A 23,781-nucleotide genomic window follows, 5' to 3' on the forward strand; every position below is an offset into this window, starting at 1 on the left:
AAATGTAATGGAACATTCATTTTTTTATTTTTTGAAGAATTTCTTTTTTCAAAATTTTATCCAAGTGAAATATCTCAGCCCATCATGATGTGTGGAACATTTAACTAAAAACAAATTCTAGAAGATTTAGCAATAATTTCACAGTAAAAAAATTTAGCAATAAAAATAAAAGGTGGATGAGTAGAGATATAAAGCAAGAGTTAGAAGAAAAAAAAGATTAAGGAGGGAATATAAAGAAAAAAACGTGATGATCAAAATACTCATGAACCGTATGGAGTGCATACAAGAAGGACAATTAGTAATGTAAGAAAGGCGAAATCAGATTATTAGAGAAAATTAGCTAAGTAGGCCAAAATATATCCGAAAGAGTTTTTTGTTATACAGCAAGTAAGAGGAAGAATGACTATGGAAGGATGATGTTAATGAATACTGATGATAGGAAGGTGACAGAAGCAAAAGAAATAGTTGAGTTGCTGAGTGATCACTTTGCAAATGTGTATCATCCAGGTAGAGATTTTGCAGTTGCTGATGTGGCAGTCTGTCAGAATTGAGGTAAATGAACAGGAGGTGCTCAGTATATTGAAGAAAATCAGTGTGCAATAGTTGGACTGGATGGCATGTTGGCCCATGTGCTATGCAAATGTGCAAGAGAATTGGCAGTGCCTCTGATTAAGTTATTTAATGTCTCAACTCTGACCAGGTTCCAAAGGAGCAGAAGGAGGGTAAGATAGTACTATTGCATAAAAGTGGCTCCAAGACAGAAGTAGCAAACTACAAACCAATTAATATATCAGGAGTGGTTGTTAAATTATTGGAAAAGTTGATTAAAGGTAAAATCCATCAGTGGGTGGATAGGGATATGATTCTTTATAGTGGGCAGCACAGCTTCGTAAAGGATAGGTCCTGTCTTAGTAATTTATTCATCATCATCATCATCAAATTCCTGCCATGTATCCCCAAGGGGTGTACAGGATATGATAGTACTACATGAAAAAAATTACATCATTATTAATTTCCTATCTACAATTTTCCTCCAAATCAGTCTGTTACTTGTCGACACTCCAACGTTATCGGATCTTATATTTCTATCGTCTAAAGCACTTTGTACCGTATCAATCCACCTATATCTTGGTCTTCCTCTGGGTCGTTTTGCTGCCAACTTGGCAGAGAACACTTGTTTTGCTAATCTTTCCTCGCCCATTCTGTTTAAGTGACCATACCACCTGAGATTAGCTCTGCTAACGCATTCCTGGATGCTGACAATGTCAAGTTCTTTCCTAATATCCTCGTTTTTAATATGATAATGCCATTGATGCCATCTGTTCACGCCTATAATCTTTCTCAGGACTCTCATATTTGTGGTCTCTAGTCTTTGGTCAAGTGTTTTACTTCTGACCCAGCTCTCAGATCCATAAGTTAAAACTGGTTTGAACACTGTCTTGTATACAGCTAATTTAGTGTTCCGACTAATTTCTCTCTTATTCCATATGAATTTATTCAATTGACTTCCCACCATACCAGCCTTGCTGATTCTGTTGTCTATTTCTATATTTAATTTACCATCTTCAGTAAAAATTGTGCCTAAATAGCTGAAATGTTTTACTTGTTCCACAGGTTCTCCATTCACAACACAGTTGACATTTTCAATGATTCTGCCTATTTTCATTATCTTTGTTTTTTTATTGCTGACCTTCATACCATATCTATTACAACAGCTATTCAATTTAGTCAGAGAAGCTTGCAGACTTTTAGCGGATTTATTTAGAAGTATAACATCATCCGCATAAAGCAAAGAGCTGACATTAACATCTCCAATTTTGATATCGTGTTTAATACCACTTTCCTTCATAATGTGATCCATATAGATAATGAATAACAGAGGGGATAATGTACATCCTTGTCTCACACCAGATTTAACATTAAACCATCTTCCTGTACTTCCTTCAATTCTAACTGCTGACTTACAACTCAAATAAAGAATAAGTATTGCTTGATATAATGCCCCATTGACACCATATAACTGCAGCGTATTGAATAGCTTCTCTCTTGGCACCTTGTCATATGCGTTTTCCAGATCGACAAAACTTAAATACAGATCTTTGTTATATTCCCATGCTTTCTCGACTATTTGTCGTAAAGTGAAGATCTGATCCTGACAGCCTCTATTTGAATCCAGCTTGTTCTTCACCAAGCTTTTCTTCCACAATTCTTCTCAACCGTTTCTCAAGTATACTTGCATAGATCTTGCCAGGAACACTCAGTAGGGAAATACCTCTGTAATTCTCACATTCAGTTTTATTTCCCTTTTTATATATGGGTACTATGAGAGCTCTACTCCAGTCATCGGGAATTCGTCCCTCTGTCCAGGCTTTCTGAACTATGCAATGCAGCCACTGTAAGACTCTTATACCACAATACTTCAGCATTTCTGGTGGAATATCATCTACTCCTACTGCCTTTCCACATTTCAAGCCTTTGATGGCTTTTTCTACTTCAAGTATGGATATATATTCCTGACAGCATGCCTGGTCAGTGTTTTTTACCACTGTGCTGTCATCACTGCTTGTTTCATTTAGCAGTTTTTCAAAGTAATTACTCCATACTTCAAGGATATCTTTTTCTCCCGTTTTCATGTCACCTTTATCATCTCTAATTCCTTTTATAGCACTCTTTCCTCCATTCTTAAGCTTCTTCAACAACCTCCAGAATATCCATCCTCGTCCGTTCAGTATCCAAGTAGATACCCAACAGGGTGCACCACGAGAAGGTGAGGATTGGACATTAGGTCAGAAGCCCTGGTCGGTTCTCTGCATTCCTTTAAAGGCTATGTGGAGGTCTCCTCTCAGTTATTCAGCTTTGACCCTTAAGCACCCCAGTAATTTATTCATATTTTATAATAAAATGACAGTAAAACTGGATAATGGAAATGGCTACACCATGATACTGCTGGATGTTGCAAAGACATTTGACAGAATACCACATGAAAAACGATTGCAAAAGTTGGAGCAAATGGGAATGGATATGATGCTGGTAGCATGGATTTTGGGGGAGGGCTCACAGACAGACAACAGAGAGTATTATATGATAGAGTGGAATCTAGGAGAATGAAGATGACTAGTGGAGTACCTCAGCGTTCTGTACTAGTGCCACTACTCTTTAATTTGTATATTGATGATATAGGAAAATCTTTAGGCGGGGGAGAGTCAGTTGTTTGCTTATGATGTAAAATTGAGGGGTCAATATTTGATAAAGGTGATGTAGATATCCTGCAAGATTATTTAAATAAATTGGGATTGTGGCCAAAGGATAATGATTGTCACTTTAATGTTGCAAAATGTAAAGTTATGCACTTCAGGTTGAAAAGGTTGCATATGGTGTATCATTTTGATAGTATTGGTTTGCAGGAAATTGATGAGGCTAGGGACTTGTGGATAATGTGGACAAACAGTTAAATTTCAGAGGGCATGATGCTATGAATAAATTGACATTGTGAACAAAGGATAATTATTGAATGTTGAAAGTTTATTTTTCACTTGGTTAGAGTATAACAAAATTAGTTTAATCTTTTATCCAAGTGTGAGCAAACAAAGTTTGCGCCTGAAAGTATCTTCAGGACAGGGGTAAGGTGGTACAACACCAGGGCAACTCGTTGCAAAGGTGGAGCAAGTTACCAACACTCCTATCTCAGTATCTCCTATAATGCAAAACACATCTCCTTGCAGATATGTCTAATGTTATGCATTAAGAGAAGGACCACTACCCAGTCTAGTTTCGACCTTTATTGAGGTCTCTTCAGTGGGAGCCAGGCCCAAGTGGAGATACCAGGCAGAAGCATTAGCAGGTCATCTCTACCTATAGGAGTTGTTAAATGGTGTGCCACCCTTTTTTAATAAATTACTCTGGATTTAGAGAAAGATGTTGAAAGTTTATTTTTCACTTGGTTATAGTATAACAAAATTAGTTTAATCCTTTGTCCAAGTGTGAGCAAACAAAATTTTGCACCTGAAAGCATCTTCAGGACAGGGGTAAGGTGGTTCAGGCGCAAACTTTGTTTGCTCACACTTGGATAAAGGATTAAACTAATTTTGTTATACTCTAACCAAGTGAAAAATAAACTTTCAACATCTTTCTCTAAATCCAGAGTAATTTATTAAAAAAGGGTGGCACACCATTTGGCAACTCCTATAGGTAGAGGTGACCTGCTAATGCTTCTGCCTGGTATCTCCACTTGGGCCTAGCTCCCACTGAAGAGACCTCAATAAAGGTCGAAACTAGTCTGGGTAGTGGCCCTTCCCTTAATGCATAACATTAGACATATCTGCAAGGAGATGTGTTTTGCATTATAGGAGATACTGAGATAGGAGTGTTGGTAACTTGCTCCACCTTTGCAACGAGTTGCCTTGGTGTTGTACCACCTTACCCCTGTCCTGAAGATACTTTCAGGTGCAAACTTTGTTTGCTCACACATGGATAAAGGATTAAACTAATTTTGTTAAAGGATAATTATTGTCATTTTAATGTCGCAAAATGTAAAACTATGCACTTTGGATTGAAAAGGTCGCATACTGTATATCACATTGATGTACTGGATTGTAGGAAATTGATGAGGCTAAGGTCTTGGGAATAATGGTGGAAAGTCAGCTGAAGTTCAGAGGAGATAGATATTGCAAAAGTTGGTAAAATAGCTCAAAGGATTACTTGGATGTTGAAAAACACACTAACAAGTAAAGATAAGGAAGTTAATATTCCTCTTTATAAGGCTATGATTCGGTCACATCTTGACTTCTGTGTAGAGATTTGGTTACCTGGATTTGTTGCAGATCAGGAGGTAGTAGGATTCAGAGACAAGTGACCGAGCTGGTGACAGATCTGTGGAATGCCCCCTATGTAGATTGCAATGTTTAGTCGATAGATAGACAAGAGGAAGCATGATAGGAACTTATAAGTTATTATAGGGGTTCTATAAGATTGACACAAAGGAAATTTTTCAGCATGATGAATAGAGAACTATTGGTCATAATTGGAATTTGTGTAAGAGTGTATGTACTATATTTTTTACTTGGAGAGTGATGAACGAGTGGAATAGTTTGCCAGAGTTGATTGTCCTGATAGTGAATGAGTTTAAGAAGAGGTATGGTAGGTATCATTTGTATAAAGGTTAGTGTGGATCTCCCATGTGAGTTTTCTGACTCCATGGAGATACCCATATAATAATAATAATTTGAATGGAATAATTATTAACATAAAATTATTAAATTTCAGTACAGCTCTTGAGCATCACCATCCTTATTTTAACACATACATTTGAGAATGGAGTTGCTTACAGGTCAAAGCTATTTAATTGCAAGGATACCACTATATAGCTTAGGAATTTGGGTTAATCAACCAAGGCTTCTGACCTGATGTCCTGTCCTCACCTTCTCATGATGCACTTTGTTGTTAGGTAGCCAACCAGATAGACACCGTATAAACAAAGATGGACTGGCAATAGCTGACCATATTGTATTCTGCATTATCTTAAACCACAGACAAAAAATGCTACACACACATGATGAAATGTCATGCCAGCTTAGGTGTTGCTCGATTAAACAAGGTTCCTGCTGTTTTTGTCTTGAACTTCAAAGAACAAGTGAAATGTCAGCTATTGAAAAAAGCTTAATCTTCACATGAAGATAGACACTATCAACATAAGAAGTATAAACAGAAAACAAACACAACTAGAAGAACTGAAGAAGCATAAAAAATAGATCAAATTAAAAGAATTAGAGAAACAAAATAAATAAAAATAGCAGAATTAGAGAAACAAAATAAATAAAAATAGCAGAATTAGAGAAACAAAATAAATAAAAATAGCAGATTTAGAGAAACAAAACAAATAAATGAAACTAGTAGGATTAGAGAAACATCATGTTAACATAATTGTCATTACCAAACAAAGAAGACACTAAAACAAGTAAATTATTATTATTGTTGGAAGTTTATTTTTTACTTGGTTAGATTATAATAAATTTAGTTTAATCCTTTATCCAAGTGTAAGCAAACAAAGTTTGTGCCTGAAAATATCTTCAGGACTGGGGTAAGGTAGTGCAACACCAGGCAACTCCTAGCAAAGGTGGACCAAGCTCACATCACTCCTTGTCTCAGTATCTCCCATAATGCAGAGTACATCTCCTTGCAGACATGTATACTGCTATGCATTAAGGGAAGGGCCACTACCCAGACTGATTTCAACCTTTATTGAGGTCTCGTCATTGGGAGGCAGACCCAACCGTGGGGATACTAAGGCAGAAGCAATAGGAGAGGTCATATTTACCTATTGGAATTGCCAACAGGTGTACCATCTTATTATTGAATTACTCTGGATTTAAGGAGTGATGAGAGCTTGGTTCACCTTTGCTTGGAGTTTCCTGGTATTGCACTACCTTACCCTGGTCCTGAAGATATTTTTAGGCGCAAACTTTGTTTGCTTACACTTGGATAAAGGATTAAACTAAATTTATTATAGTTTAACCAAGTGAAAAATAAACTTCCAACATCTTTCTCTAAATCCAGAGTAATTCAATAATAAGGAGGTACACCTGTTGGCAACTCCAATAGGTAAATATGACCTCTCCTATTGCTTCTGCCTTAGTATCTCCACGGTTGGATCTGCCTCCCACTGACGAGATCTCAATAAAGGTTGAAACCGGTCTGGGTAGTGGCCCCTTCCCTTAATGCATAGCAGTATACATGTCTGCAAGGAGATGTGCTTTGCATTATGGGAGATACTGAGACAAGGAGTGATGAGAGCTTGGTCCACCTTTGCTCGGAGTTGCCTGGTTTGCACTACCTTACCCCAGTCCTGAAGATATTTTCAGGCGCAAAGTTTGTTTGCTTACACTTGGATAAAGGATTAAACTAAATTTATTATATTATTATTATGTGACACCTCCAGGGAGTCCAAGGACTCATTGTGGGAGGTCACACTAGTGGTTTAATTCAGCCAGGGCCCGGCCCCAGAACTTTTTTATGCACCAGGCCTGGACCCGGAACATTTTTCTGTTTTGTGACTTTTCTTCCTTTACGATAATTATGCCTACATTATTGTGTTATTGTTCAACAATTGTTTACAGTTTTGAATGTGTATATAAAATTAGTATCAACAGTCGCCTGATTACGAATGTATGATGAAAGGGACGGGGAGGTTTGGAGCTTCCTGTAATGCATTATCTTGCAGTGATTGACAAGTAAACATTATTGTAGCATAGTGTAGTGGAATTTTGACAGACTCATAGCGATGTTTTGTCTTTTTTGGTTGGCAACAGTCAGTAACCAACAATAGAACAGCAGATTAGTAGTTGTTTATCAGAGCTCATGATTGTAAGAAGCACAAAGAAAATCGTGTAATATTTTTTGTGTTTATGTAGGCCTACTATTTCACTATGGGTAAGTTCATTGATACCTTCTTTAAACAGAAAAATAGTAAACTTCTTGAATGGCAGGCATTTCTAAGTAGAGTAATGTGGGAAAATGTTTAATTGAAGAATGGGACAATGAGACTGCTTTGTACCTATGATCCCGCAAAAGATTCTACTAAGAAAAAAAAATGGAGGAATTTTTCAAGTCATTAGAGAAGGTAGTTGACATAAAAATTAAAAAACAAAAACAAAAAACATTTTGTTGGCAATCTGGATAGCTCAGGATATGAACTAGTTATTATTAACATCCTGTTCCAACATAAAGATGTACATAAATAAATTCACATTAAAAGGACTGTAAAAGTCGTATTTACAGTGTTATTTCTGATAGTATATTCATACTGATTCAGGATACAAGAGTACACACAAGTGCGTGATTTGGAATAGGAACAAATCACTATTTAGTTTTAAGCAAGATAAAAGTGAATATCATATTGAAAAAAAAAATGTAATAAATAATTAATTAAAAAAAATACTCAACCAGCTCTCAGAAGTGATTTGTAGATTCAAATCTACAAATATTATTGGATAAAAGAAAGAATTCAAAACAAGAAACAAATCTTGGAATCTCTGTAGCAAATTGCAAAGAAAATGTTGTTGATTCTGCCAAGGAGGCATGTGATGATGTTTGCGAGGATAAAAAAAAATCCAAACATTATAGCATATTCAAGAAATTAGAATCAGTCCCAGAAAATAAGAAATCACAATGAGAGTTTCAAGTACTTTATTCTGAGAATAAAGAGAAAATGTAAGAATGCTGTGTGTAAATTTAAGTAGGTAAAACAAAAGCTGTAGTGAGATTTTGGTAAGATAACAGGAGATGATATTCACCTTCTGTATTATGGAAACTTTTAAAGAAGCTTAGTACTCTCAAAGAATTACATGATAAAATATATTATGGATGTCTGGAATAATTGAAAGCTTGTTAAATTAGATAAACAGTGATAGAAAATATTCATTATTTCAGCTGTTTAAGCACAATTTTTAGTGAAGATGGCAAATTAAATATGGAAATAGTTAATAAGCAAAACTGGTGTACTGGGGAGAGCCAGTTGAATAAATATATATGTGGAATATGTGAGAAGTTACAAAAACATTCAACTAACAATATGCAAAACAATGTTCAAATCAGTTTTAACTAATAACTTGAGAGGTGTGGTCTCTAATCAGAGAATAGACTATAGATGTGAGAAAAATTACAAGCATGACCAGATGGTATATATCAATTCTAGAATCATATTAAAAATGAAGTGGACTAGGAAGAAACTTGACATTGTTAGTATTGAAGGATGTGTGAGCAGAGGTAATCTAAAGTTGTATGGTCACTTAAACAGAATAGGAAATCTTGATGTTTGATGGCAGATAAAAGATCCAGAGGAAGACTACAATGTAGGTGGATTGGTGAATTAGCATTAGCACTAATATTGTCAGCAACTAATATTGTTGCCGACAATATTAGTGCTACATGATCACCTATTAAAATACATAGTTGTCGCAAGCTAGGAAATAATAGAAATATCTGTACCTTATTAATTAAAAGTTATTACTGTGGTCTTACATGTTCCTTTAATAATTATACTATGCCACAGATACCTCTAAAAAAAAAAAAATGTTGCTGACAATAATAGGTTCGAGGTTTTAGCGGTACAGGAGGAGAGTGTGTTTCAAATACTGAGTACTCTGGATGTCAGTAAAGCTGTGGGTTTAGAGGTACAGGAGGAGAGCGTGTTTCAAATACTGAGTACTCTGGATGTCAGTAAAGCTGTGGGACTGGATGGTATTTCACCATGAGTTTTGAGAGAATGTGCTAGAGAACTGACAGTGCCTTTGACCTGGCTTTTCAATGAAAGTCTGGCTGAGGGAAAGGTGCCCATGGAATGGAAGGAAGGTAAGATAGTGCCATTGCATAAGGGTGGTAGCAGACTGGAAGTGTCTAATTATAGGCCAGTTTGTGTGTCATCAGTAGTTAGTAAGATCTTGGAGAAAGTAGTGAGGGACCGTATACAGCATTGGGCAGATGAGGGTAATGTTATCTGTGAGAGTCAACATGGATTTGTGAAGGGGCGTTCTTGTTTTAGCAATATGCTAGCCTTTTATGATAAAGTTACAAGAGCATTAGATGAGGGAAAGGCATATACTGCCATTTTCTTAGACTTAGCGAAGGCATTTGACAGGGTTCTACATGATAAGCTGATATTTAAGTTACAGCACATGGGTCTGGATGTCAGATTGGTCAACTGGATTCAGGATTGGCTGTCCGATAGGTATCAGAGAGTTGTGTATGGTGAGGCAGTTTCAAGGAAGCAGAGGGTTACAAGTGGGGTCCCACAGGGCTCAGTACTGGGACCTATATTGTTTAACCTTTATATCAATGACATTGTCAGTGGATTGCAAGGGGATATTCAGTTGTTTGCAGATGATGCGAAGCTGGGAAGGATTATTAGTAATAGTGTAGATGTGGCAGCCCTGCAAGAGGATTTCAATAAGCTAGATAGATGGGCAAATGAATGGGGGTATCGGTTTAATACAGCAAAATATAAGGTCTTGAGGTTTGGGAAACATCGATGGGACACTGCATACTCTATGGGAGGAATTATACTGGAGGAAGTAGGGGAGACAAGAGATCTCGGGTTGATGATTGATAGAAACCTGAAATTTAGGGGACATATTGCAAAGTTGGTGAAGGTAACACAGAGGATTGCTGCAATAATGAGAAGGACACTGACCTGCAGAGATAAAACAGTTATCATTCCGTTGTATAAGACCCTGATCAGACCACACTTGGACTGTTGATCTCAGATTTTGGTCCCCAGGATTTGAAGGGGATAAATTAACTGTGGAAAGGGTACAAAGGCGGATAACAAAGATGGTTTCAGGACTGTACAATGATAGTTATGAGGATCGGCTGAGGGAATGTGGACTGCAGAGTTTGGTGGATAGAAGGAGAGGTGATATGATTGAGACTTTTAAACTGTTGAGAGGTGGTTGCAGGGTTGACACTGGGGAGTTCTTTCGCTTGGTTGAACAGCAGGAAGGAGTGATGACAAGAGGCCATCCCTGGAAGTTATGAAAGGAAACTGTGAGCAAGAGGGTGAAGAGTGGTTTCTTTGCATGGAGGGTGGTTGAACCATGGAATGCATTGCCTGATGGAGTGGTGAGAGTGAGAACGGTCAACGAGTTCAAGGAGTGGTATGATAGACTTTGTGTTTCTTAGGAAGGACCTCCCACTATGAGTCTTTTGACTCCATGGAGGCCTGAATAATAATAATAATAATATTACTCCTGATAAATAGCAGATTAATTTGGAAGAAAATTTACTTATGGGGAAGCAAGTAATGATGCATATTTACTAATAATATCCTGTGTATCCTTTAAAGGTACATATTTGATGCAGGAATTTAATAATTATAAGGTTCTGAGAATTGACTTGGGAATAAAACCTATGTTGGAAAATCAAGGGATTGAACAGATAACATCAGTGGCATAACCATATTAAAAATGAAGGTATTATATAAAGGAATATTCCAGAATGTGCAGTTATATTAGTTAGATACAGATGGAATGGTATAGACCAGGAGTTCCCAACCTTTTTGTTTCCTAGAGCACATTCTAAAATACCGATTGGGCAACGGGCACTATCTATTTTTTCAAGCAAATTTTTTGAATTCGTTTGTTAAATGAATACATACAAAGTTTACATTATAATCAAATGTTTTATTACTTAAAAGTTTACATTATATAAAAATTTAAATATATATATGTAAGTTAGTGTGATCTTTGGCATTGCATTTCATTGGCCAGTGCTTTATAATTAGGAGAATATGATGATATTCCAGTTCTTAAACTGGAATGAACAACTTCGAATGCGCGTCTACTTTACATTGTATGCGTTTAATACTCATCATGTGTCATTAACGCATGCGTCATATAGCATGCCATGAATTGTTGCGTGATTATTTCAAACTATACGGCACACGGTTGAACAGTGGCGGGCACACACAAATTGGTCGACGGGCGCCATGGTGCCTGCGGGCATAGGGTTGGGAACCCCTGGTATAGACTGTATAGACATGATTATTGACAATTATCAATACATTTTCACCTTAAAAATCGGGCATTTTCTAATCTGTTGTTCACATTCATTAATTTAGAAAATACAAACTATTCTATATTTTAAAATTTAATAATCTGTTTGATGTCTGTATCATTCCAGTAGCTGAAATAAATATATTATTGCTGGCTATTGTGTTTGCATATCACTTAAAATAAATAAAAAAAATATGCTTCTTCTCAACATGTTTTTTTTTTTTTTTTTTTTTTTTTTTTTTTTTTTTTTTTTTTTAACTGTATAAATTTGACCATAACATATGGCATATAAACAGTTTCTAAGCTCCCTTTTGAATGAACTTTAATTTGGCCAACAACTATCCTCGAGTCTTTTAATACTTCATTATCTTGACAGTTTCTTCTGAAAGGCTGGAAGCAAGCCCACGTTAACTCTATCCTAAAAAAATTTTCATTCCAAAAAAAGAGAGATAAAAGTCGACCATCAAAGTGTTGCACTAATTGCCATCACTTTAGTTCTCTCAAAAAAGTGGTAAAGATCATCATTCCTGGAAGTTGGTTGCTAATTAGACTAGCCAGTTAATTAATGATCACTGATATGAATTCTGTCATTCTGGCTCACACAATCTCTTGGTCACCATTAGCCACCTATGGACAGACACAGCCTTGAAAGGTTTGAAGAAACTCATGGTCACTCTTGACATTTCTTGGGCATTTGATGGGCTCTGGCATAGAGGCCTGTAGTACCGCTTGGCACAAGTGTAGATGATGAGCATGTCTGCTTTCTGCTCTTTGCTGTGGGTTGTTAGTTTCTTCTCTGAGCATTCACTATCCGTCATGGTTTCTTCTCTTCAAAAATGCTCTTTCTCCTATGCATTAATGACCTTGTCTCATTAACTCTCAAATCCTATCCATAGTGTTGTTGATTACAGTACATTTCATTCCTCTTCTTCATTTTAACAATCCTTATAGTGCCTTAAATACCAACTCCTTGCCATTCTCTAGAGTGGGGGGGGGAGACAGCTTAGTGAACTTCAGTGCTACTAAACACTGTCTTGCTTTATTTTTCATAAGAAGGATCTGACTCCACTGCCACTTACCTTTTAATAAGAATCAAATCTCCAGTCAAGGTCACATTTCTCTTCTTGGGCTGACTTAACATTATTTGCTTTTTCTGGCACGCTAATATTCATAGCTTCCTTAACCTTAAAAAAACTTAGTGTTATTTTTCATTCAATACTCTCACCTGTACAACTCTTAACACTATATAAATCTCAAATTCATCCTGATTTAGAATACAGTTCTCACATTTGGGATATGCACCAAAAAAACTATGAAAAAATGCTTGATGCTATCCAAAAGACAATCTACTTATTAGATGATCCTTTCTCTCTCTCTCTCACACACACACAGATTAATTCAATTTATTTTCTCATAAACAGTCAGTTTTTGTTATAGCACCTATCTAGGTTTTTTTTTTTTTTTTTGTGTGTGTGTGTGTACTGAACTTGCTATTTTGATTCCTTCACTTTCCTTTAAATATATATAAAAAAAAAAACCACACAAACAGTTACTGGCCATTATTCATACATAGTTCAGCTTCAAATTATTAAACTAACTTCTCATTGTCTTCTTTCAATCTCATCATCATCATCATCATCAAATTCCTGCCATGTACCCTCAAGGGGTGTACAGGATATGACAGTACTACATGAAAAAATTACATCATTACTAACTTCCTATCTACAATTTTCCTCCAAATCAGTCTGTTACTTGTCAAGACTCCAACATTATCAGATCTTATATGTCTATCGTCTAAGGCACTTTGTACCGTATCAATCCATCTATATCTTGGTCTTCCTCTGGGTCGTTTTCCTGCCAACCTGGCAGAGAACACTTGTTTTGCTAATCTTTCCTCTCCCATTCTATTTAAGTGACCATACCATCTGAGATTAGCTCTGCTAATGCATTCCTGGATGCTGACAATGTCAAGTTCTTTCCTAATATCCTCATTTTTAATATGATATTGCCATTGATGCCATCTGTTCACGCCTCTAATCTTTCTCAGGACTCTCATATCTGCGGTCTCTAGTCTTTGGTCAAGTGTTTTACTTCTGACCCAGCTCTCAGATCCATAAGTTAAAATTGGTTTGAACACAGTCTTGTATACAGCTAATTTAGTGTTCCGACTAATTTCTTTCTTATTCCATATGAATTTATTCAATTGACTTCCCACGATACCAGCTTTGCTGATTCTGTTGTCTATTTCTATATTTAGTTTACCATCTTCAGTAAAAATTGTGCCTAAGTAGCTGAAATGTTTTACTTGTTCCACAGGTTTTCCATTCGCAACACAGTTGACATTTTCAATGATTCTGCCTATTTTCATTGTCTTTGTCTTTTTATTGCTGACCTTCATACCATATCTATTACAACAGCTATTCAATTTAGTCAGAGAATCTTGCAGACTTGTAGCGGATTTATTTAGAAGTATAACATCATCCGCATAAAGCAAAGAGCTGACATTAACATCTCCAATTTTGATATCAGGTTTAATACCACATTCCTTCATAATGTGATCCATATAGATAATGAATAACAGAGGGGATAATGTACATCCTTGTCTCACACCAGATTTAACATTAAACCATCTTCCTGTACTTCCTTCAATTCTAACTGCTGACTCACAACTCAAATAAAGACTAAGTATTGCTTGATATAATGCCCCATTGACACCATATAACTGCAGCGTATTGAATAGATTCTCTCTTGGCACCTTGTCATATGCCTTTTCCAAATCGACAAAACTTAAATACAGATCTTTGTTATATTCCCATGCTTTCTCGACTATTTGTCGTAAAGTGAAGATCTGATCCTGACAGCCTCTATTTGGCCTGAATCCAGCTTGTTCTTCACCAAGCTTTTCTTCCACAATTCTTCTCAACCGTTTCTCAAGTATACTTGCATAGATCTTGCCAGGAACACTCAGTAGGGAAATACCTCTGTAATTCTCACATTCAGTTTTATTTCCCTTTTTATATATGGGTACTATGAGAGCTCTACTCCAATCATCGGGAATTCGTCCCTCTGTCCAGGCTTTCTGAACTATGCAGTGCAACCACTGTAAGACTCTTATACCACCATACTTCAGCATTTCTGGTCGAATATCATCTACTCCTGCTGCCTTTCCACATTTCAAGCCTTTGATGGCTTTTTCTACTTCAAGTATAGATATGTATTCCTGACTGCATGCCTGGTCAGTGTTTTTTATCACTGTGCTGTCATCACTGCTTGTTTCATTTAGCAGTTTTTCAAAGTAATTACTCCATACTTCAAGGATATCTTTTTCTCCTGTTTTCATTTCACCTTTATCATCTCTAATTCCTTTTACAGCACTCTTTCCTCCATTCCTAAGCTTCTTCAACAACCTCCAGAATATTTTGCCACCTTCTTGATATTTATTTTCTATATTCTTGCCAAAGTCCTCCCATGACTTTTGTTTAGCTAGTTTTACACACTGTTTAGCTTTCTTACATTTGTCTCTGTATTCTGTAAGAGTAAAAGCTGACTTATTTGCCAGGAACTTTTGATATGCTTTCTTCTTTTCCTTCACTGCCTCTTTAACTTCCTGTGTCCACCAGGGAGTTCTGATTTTTTTTATCTTTGCACACAACCTCACCACATGCCTCTCTGGCAGAATCAATCAATGTTTCCTTCAGAGTTTGCCACTGAATCTCCAAGGTTTGATTCCTGTTCTCAAACTCTTTCATTTTCTTTTCAATAATATTTCTGTATTTTAGTCTACAGTTTACATCTGAGAGCTGCTCAACTTTTATTCGCTTTAAAACTTTCTTACATGTTATTCTTTTCAATATGAAATTCAATTTTATTCTGCTCAAGACTAAATAGTGATCACTTCCAATTTCAAATCTTCTGTACACTCTGGTGTCCTGCACCAGGGAGAAAACATCACTATCAACAATAACATAGTCAATGAGACTTTTCTTATTCCTAGCCTCTTCTCTCCATGTGAATTTGTGCACATTTTTATGTTGGAACATGGTGTTAGTAATAACCAGTCCATGTCCTGAGCAGAAATCCAACAGATATTTGCCATTATTATTAGCTTTGCTCTTTTCTCCAAATTTTCCCAAAATATTTTTGTATGTCTCACAATCATTTCCTACTCTACTATTTAGATCCCCAACAAGGACCAACTTTTCCTTTTTCATTGTGTCAGTTGCTTTTTCTAAAGCCTCAAAAAATTCCTCCACTTCTACCTTAGTAGAACCTTCTGTGGGACCATAGGCACAAATAAGTCTCATTGTCCAGTTCCCCATTCTCATATTTGCCCACATTACTCTACTTGAGACTGACTGCCATTCAAGAAGATTAGCCTCGTATTTTGTGTTGAATACTATGGCTACTCCTTCTTTTCCTTGATTGTTATTGCCTGAATATAACATTTTGTATTTATTGCTCAGAAAGATCTCACCAGTTTTGGTCTTTTTTGTTTCAGTCACCCCTATTATGTCGATCTGGTACTTATCTAATTCCTCAGCTAGCTCCATTTCTTTGCCATTCAGGCTTCTTACGTTGATAGTACCGATCTTTAACTCTGGTGATGTTGAGTTGGGGTTTGTTTTCAGATTTGTTCCAGTAGCTGACTTTTCGCTGTTCGCCCTGGTTCCCTGGCGAAAACAACGGGGGCCTTGTTTAACTGGGCGACGCCCCAGCCGGCATGAAATTTTGTCATGTTGTACCATCATTTTTTATTTTGGTTTAACCAATAAGAATACAATTTGGTCGGCTAAATCCCAAATTGCCAGCCCATCCTCGTTCGTTCAGTATCAAAGTAGATACCCAACAGGGTGCACCACGAGAAGGTGAGGATTGGACATTAGGTCAGAAGCCCTGGTCGGTTCTCCGCATTCCTTTAAAGGCTATGTGGAGGTCTCCTCTCAGTTATACAGCTTTGACCCTTAAGCACCCCTTCTTTCAATCTATCTACCCTAATACTGTAAAAATCTTCAGTTATGACTTTCAGCTGCTTAAGAAACACTTCAACAGGTTCCTTCTTTCTCCTCAACCACTTGCCTGTACAGAGCATGGTTGTGCTCTAGGTTTTACAGCCTTCTTATGTGTGGAGTTTGAATTACATAAATTAATTGCAACTACCATCATTAAACTTTTTTTGCTAAATTAACGAAGTTATTTAATGGTACCTTACCTTGTAGCTGCCATTACAAATCCATTTGTAATGGCAGCTTTGAAATACTATACTGCTAGCCTTGGAAGATAATAAATGGATATAATATGTTTTATTCTAGAATCTCTTGATGGTAGCAAATTAAAATGATATTAGATATTGTTGTAGCAAATTCTTTTGCTTGGTCAGGAAGTAGATTATACTTGACAAAAAACTGTATTATTGTTTTTATCCTTTACCCAAGAGTGAACAAACAAAAGTGTCTTCACCAACTAACCTGTGTGTATATAGAGACATTTTACTTCACATCAAATTGTCCCAGCATCCCATAATGCACAACACACTTTTTTTCCAGACATGTTTATTGCTGTGCATCATAGGAAGGATCACTAACAAGAGTGTTTTTGACTTTTATTGAGGTTCAAGGGTTCCAAAAGCTGTGAATGATCTAAAGAGATCTCTCAATCTCTTTCTCTCATTACTGTGAACCTGGATCACTCCAGGACATTAGTCTCTTTGATGGTCCTGTCAGAAACGCTGTACTGAGCAAGAATTGAAATGAAATGTACTGTGCATTATAGGATACTGGCATGATTTTATGCAATGGTGGCTTATGTCTGTATTATTATTTATGGCATCTCCATTCTCCATGGAGTCCAGAGACTCATCGTGGAAGACCCAAATCAACCATCATACACACAAATCACAAATCCTGTCATACCTCCTTGAATCCATTCACCATCAGGGAACTCAATCATTTCTGGCAATCCATTGCACTCACTCACAACTCTCCACACAAAACATCTGCTCTGCACATCCCTACTAACCACACTCTTACACAACTTCCATGGATGGCCCCTAGTTCTCTATTTGTCATATATTGAAAAATTTCACTTGCATCAATTTTATAAAATGTCCTTAATATCTTAAAAGTTTCTATCTTGTCCCCTCTTTTCTGCCTATCAACTAAACTTTGTAACCCACAAACCTTCAAGCTATTCTCGTAGGTATTATTCCACAGACCTGTCACCATCTTGGTCACTCATCTCTGAATCTTTTCGACCACCTCCTGGTCTCCAAGAAACCCATTTGACCAAATCTGTGTGCAGTAGTCAAGATGTGACTGAATCATAGCCTTATAAAGTGGGATAATAACTTCCTTATCTTTGCTTGTTAGTGTGTTTTTCAGTATCCAAGTAATTCTTTGAGCTATTTTACCATCTTTTTCAATATGCCCTCTGAACTTTAAATCTTTGTCCACCATTATCTCCAAGTCTCTAGCCTTGTCATTTTCGTGAAAACCAATACTATCAATGTGATATACAATATGCAACCTTTTTATTCGACCTGAAATGCATAACCTTACATTTTGCAACATTAAATTGACAACCATTATTCTTTGTCCACAATGATATTTTATTTAAATCATCCTGCAGGATATCTACATCACCTTTACGAACTATTGCTCTCCCCAGTTTTGCATTATCAACAAACAACCGAATATCCCCTTTTAAATCTTTCCCTGTGTCATTGATATACAAATCAAAGAGTAGTTGCCCTAGTACCAAACCCTGAGGTACTCCACTAGTCACAATCATTCTCCTAGACTCCATCAGCCATCCCCCTATCCATGCTACTAGCCTCATATCTATTCCCATCCTCTCCAGTTTTTTGTAATAGTTTTCCATGTGGTATTCTGCCAAATGCCTTGGCAAAGTCGAGCAGTATTAGAAAATGTGAATAAGTTACTAAGACAGACCCTACCCTTTACAAAGCCATGCTGCTCACTATAGAGTATCACATCCTTATCCACCCACCATTGTATTTTACTTTTCACCAACTTTTCAAATACTTTAGCAACCACTCCCAATATATTAATTGGTCTGTAGTTTGCTACATCTGTCTTGGAGCCACCTTTATGCAATGTACTATCTTTCCCTCTTTCCACTGCCTTGAAACCCTGCCAGAGATGAGACTTAGATTGAACAATTTCGTCAGAGGCAATGCCAATTCTCTTGCACATTCATATAGTACACAGGATGATATGCCATCCAGTTCCCACTGCTGCGTTCACATTCATATTTTTTAATATCCCAAACACCGCCTATTCATTCTCCAGTCACCTTCCTACCATGAGCATTGTTTAAAGTCATTCTGCCATACTCATTTTCCCTCTTACTTGCTACATAATGAAAAAACTCTTTTGGGTTTACTTTGGCCTGTTTGGCTAATTCTCTCTCATAGTCTGATTTGGCCTTCCTTACCATATTAGTAAGGAAGGCCAAATCAGACTATGATTTGGCCTTCCTTGCACTTTGTACTGCTTGTATGCTGAACATCTCCTGTTCATCTACCTCAATGTTGATATGCATCTTAATATCTTGTAATTATTTTGATATGATACCTAATTTGAACTTGGTTTATTATTATTATTATTATTCTTGACACCTCCAAGGAGTCCGAAGACTCATCGCGGGAGGACACCTACAACTGTCTCAACCACTACATGAACCTCTACTACAAATCATCTCCATCAACGCCATCTACCGCCCACCTCCACCACCACTGCAACTAGTATTTTTTGTCTGAAAATTGCGTGTGTTCTGGAGGACCGATTTGTCTGTATGCGGGATGAAAAACCCGAGTTTCCGGGAGAAAAAACCCTGCTACCCCCGTATTTATCCTCCTGACCTTGGGTGGGCAGTCTGATACTGCTACCCTCAAGCAATTTCTGACCACTTCCATGCACTACTCACATTCCTTGTAGCTTCTCAAGCCATTGCACTGTTCCAAGATGACGCCTAAGTCTCTCATAAAACCTACCTTATAATTGAACATAAACCGTAAAACTTGAGCTTTTTCTTGGTTTTATTCGTTGACCAGATATTAATAAATGATATACACAAATTGTCAACAAGTTTTGCCAGCTATTCTGTCTGGCTTCTTCAGGACAAGTATAATGGTACACACTAACGTTTGCTAGTAAAAAAGAAGAATGTTACTAGCAAACGTTAGTGTGTACTGTTATACTTGTCCTGAAGAAGCCAGACAGAATCGCTTGCAAAACTTGTTGACAATTTATGTATATCATTTATTAATATCTGGTCAGTGAATAAAACCAAGAAAAAAGCTCAAGTTTTAATGTTTAACTTACCAAATACAAAACAAAAATGAACATAAACCCCTTCTTTACAAAGAACTCCACATGTTTGGCAACTTCCCAGAACAAGACAGCATGGCCGCTCTCCCCGATTGGAGGCAGAGCGTCTACATTGGTTATGGATATATCTTCAAATTCTATTATCAGATCCAACACTCTTAAACCCCTTGTCCTCTCTGTAACATGTTGTTTCATGTAATTATTCCTTAGCAATTGTATAAATCCCACTTCCATCTTGCTCTGCCCCCCCCCTCCAATTGATGTCCCATAGTTAAGGTGTTCTATAATAATTGTTCGGCCTACACTCATTGTACTGATTGCCGATACATAGGCATCTACATCTTCTTGTAGACCCCCCCCCCCCAGTCTACAACGTATTTTGTCTTATTTGCTTCTATCTCACATTAGGCAGCCTCAAATGAAAAATCTTCCTCAGACCTAATATCTGCTTTAACTTCTAATTTTGTTGGTTATAATTCTGCAGCTATCATGAGCAATTCCCACCTCCTGTCCTGTTCCTTCTGTCCTCCCTGAAAATATAGTATCCTTTACATTCTTTCCCTGTAACTATATCATTTTCAGTCAACCAGATCTCAGTGATGCCTATAATTTTTGGGCCAAGCTGAGCTTACCAATACCAAAAACTCCTTACCTTTATTCCTGATACTTCTTGCATTTTAACATCCCTTTGTATCTAGTTATCCTTGTGTAATGTCATTTACACAAGAATAACTAGTGTAAATGACATTACAACCCATTTAAATTGGAGACCTGTGAAATCCCATTTGGCATTGCATAATCATTACTGTATCTATGCTTATTTATTACAGGGGTGGCCAAACATATGCTAGATTTCATCCTCCCTAATATCTGTAGTTTCCCTGGTTTTGCACTACCACACTCTCACTAAACAACACTTTCTTCAAACATCTAACTCCAAAACCATTCAAATGCAGTCCATCAGGCATATAAGTCCTTTCGTTCATCAATCTCACTCCATACATCAATAAACCACCATTCCTCCTGTACAATCTTCTCATTGACTTTGGCAATCATGGCTGTTCTTCTCAGTTCTGTCCTATCGTACTGTGCCAGCAGACTCACAATCTTTACTTTCTTGCTCTTCATTTTCGCTTCCAATAATTCTTTCATATCTTAATCTTATATACATATATATTTGTATATAATCTTATATTACAAAAAACCTAGTTGTAAATTTCCTTATTATTTATTATGAAATTTCCATAGAGTCTGAGGATTCATTGTAGCAGCCTACTTTAATAGTAAATTACATTTAATAAAAGGGTACACACTTTTGTTTTAGTTTAAATTTTAGTTCAGATTTTTACTTTATTATGCATTGTTATAGGTGAAAATGGCGAAATAATATAATAGGCTGCCAATAGCACAACTTCCTATAGCTACTTCTGCACTTTGCATGGAACTCTCTGTGATCACTATCTTTTAATCTTTAATGCTAAATATGCCACTGTATTGCACTGTCATCTCTCTCGCTCCCTTACTCATCACATTTTTGTTGTGGGTTAGAATTCCATTTAGGATGTGAGGAACCTTTCTAATAATTTTTAGTTAATGAGTTAGCCAATATGCAGGTGGCATAATTTTCTTTCTCAAAAACTGCCATCTCTCATGTATTTAGATCTTCTAAAAAGAAACAAAACAATTCATCTTATTAAAAAAAATAAATAAACAATAATATAATAACAGAAAGTTGCTAGATTGCATCAGTGAAATTAACCTTGTTTTTTTTCTTTTATATCATAAACTAATTAAAACGTTAAGTGTTATTTACTGAAATGTTTACTTCAATGAAGCAAATTTAAAATTTTAGTTCTTCTTCTTATTATTATTACCCCAAGACCTCATGGAGTCAAAGACTTATCTGGGAGGTCCTTTTATCACACACACACACACACACACACACACACAGCTCATCATACCGTGCCTTGAACACATTCAAACTCCTTGCAGACACCACACTCTCAGGCAAGGCATTCCAATCATTTACAACTCTGCACGAGAAAAACCTGCCTCTCACTCCCCTGCTCACACTTTCTTTATGCAGTTTCCAGGGATGACCTCTGGTTCTCCCCCGATCTCCCACTATTTTCTGTAGAACTTCTCCAGCATTAATCCTATAACAACCCCTTACCAACTTGTAGGTCTCTCTCATATCTTTTGTCTTCCTCCTGTCCACCAGACTCTGCAAATTGCATCTTCTCAATCTTTCCTCATACTCGACATTCCAGAGGTCAGAAACTAGTCAGTCGCCTTTGGACCCTTTCCAACATCTCTTCATCCTTCTGAAAAACCAAGTGACCAAATCTGGGCACAATAATCCATGTGTTTCCTAATCAAAGCCTTATACAAAGGAACATGAATCTCTCTATTTCTACACGTCAGTGTCCTCCGCATCATTCCCAGAAGCCTTTGTGTTGTTTTCACAATTTTGGCTATGTGTCCGCTTAATTTCAGATCCTTATCCACTATCACCCCCAGATCTCTTATTTCTTCCACCTCCAACAATATATCCTCACCAAGCATAAATATTACATCCCATCTTTGTTTTCCAAATTTTAAAACCTTCTATTGTGCAACATTGAACTCACATCCCCATTTCCGTGCCCAATTACAAAATTTATTCAAGTCTTCTTGCAAGGCCACATCATTACTGTTCATGGTTCATCCCAACTTTGCATCATCTACAAACAACTGAATATCTCCATCCCAATCTTCAAATATACAAGTTAAACAGTAATGGCCCTAAAACAGACCCCTGAGGCACTCCACTAGTGACTTTCCTTTTCCTGGATATCGCTCCCCCCATACACAACTTGTTGATACCTATCAGATAGCCAGTCTCCAATCCAATGCACTAATCTAATATCCAACCCCACCCCATTTGCTCTAGTTTGACTATCAATTTATCATAAGGTACTCTATCAAAAGAAAGCCTTTGCGAAATCTAAGTATATTACTGTGTATCCTTCTCCTCTGTCTAAGTTCTCCTCTCTGTCTGCTGTTCTTATATTCAAAATGAGAAACATAAACTGACTTGAGTACATTACACTAGATTATACAGTATGGTCAGTCTATAATTCATGATCTGTTTGGTGTAATAAAACACGCTACTTATAGTTGTATAAAATCTTGTCTAAGAATTACATATACCTGTTTTGTGGTCTTTTCAGAATGTGTGAGGGCGAAAAAAGAAAATTGGTAATACCCTCAGATTTAGGTTATGGTTCAGCAGGGGCACCACCTACTATTCCAGGTTTGTGAAATTTCTGTTAATATTCTTTCTTAAGTTGATATTGCACAAATTACAAAAGCATTTAAATTAGTATAAGTTTCTTCAGCTAGCCAAGTATAGACATTGTTTAATAAGCTAAGTAAATAGGTAGGGAAACATGAAAATGTGAAGGTGGACTATTATTATTTGGCTCATTTTCAGAACTTTTATCATAATAATCCACCTTTATATTTTTATGTTTAGCTGCCTTGTCTCAAGATTTTACCAACCAATCTGAATTGATAGAAGTCAACTTTTGTCCATATACTAAAAATTATTGTAGTATGGATAAATGTAATATAATGTAAACCTATAGTATATTAATATCATGGGTGAGCTAAGAGTTAAATACTGTATTTTCTGGTGTATAAGATACACTTTTTTACCTTAAAAATTCATCTTAAAAATGGAGTGCATCTTATATAATGAAGGTAAAGATTGTTTCCTCTTTTCAAAGTCATACGCACTTCCTTTTATGTTCCAAGATCTTTGTAGGCAGTTAATGGTGCAATCAAATTGATGCGTGACCTTCATGTGACTTCTAGCGCGTCATTGGCTAAGAACGGGGAGTCCCTAT

At 36.7% G+C, this 23,781-nt stretch overlaps 1 protein-coding gene across 3 annotated transcripts in view; it reads left to right on the plus strand.

Annotated features, from left to right (window-relative positions):
- LOC150101599 (peptidyl-prolyl cis-trans isomerase FKBP2-like) overlaps positions 1-23,781 on the plus strand; it is a 69,213-nt gene that overhangs the window by 38,601 nt on the left and 6,831 nt on the right. For all 3 annotated transcript variants that reach the window (XM_090400204.1, XM_090400203.1, XM_090400202.1), the window contains exon 4: positions 23,104-23,186. In XM_090400204.1, coding sequence (XP_090256330.1) covers positions 23,104-23,186 — 83 coding nt within the window. The remainder of the gene's footprint in view (positions 1-23,103; positions 23,187-23,781) is intronic.

Source organism: Typopeltis vanoorti, chromosome 11 (assembly GCF_054136105.1).
Source record: "Typopeltis vanoorti isolate ZY-2024b chromosome 11, IOZ_Tvanoo_1.0, whole genome shotgun sequence".
Classification (NCBI taxonomy): Eukaryota; Metazoa; Arthropoda; class Arachnida; order Uropygi; family Thelyphonidae; genus Typopeltis; species Typopeltis vanoorti.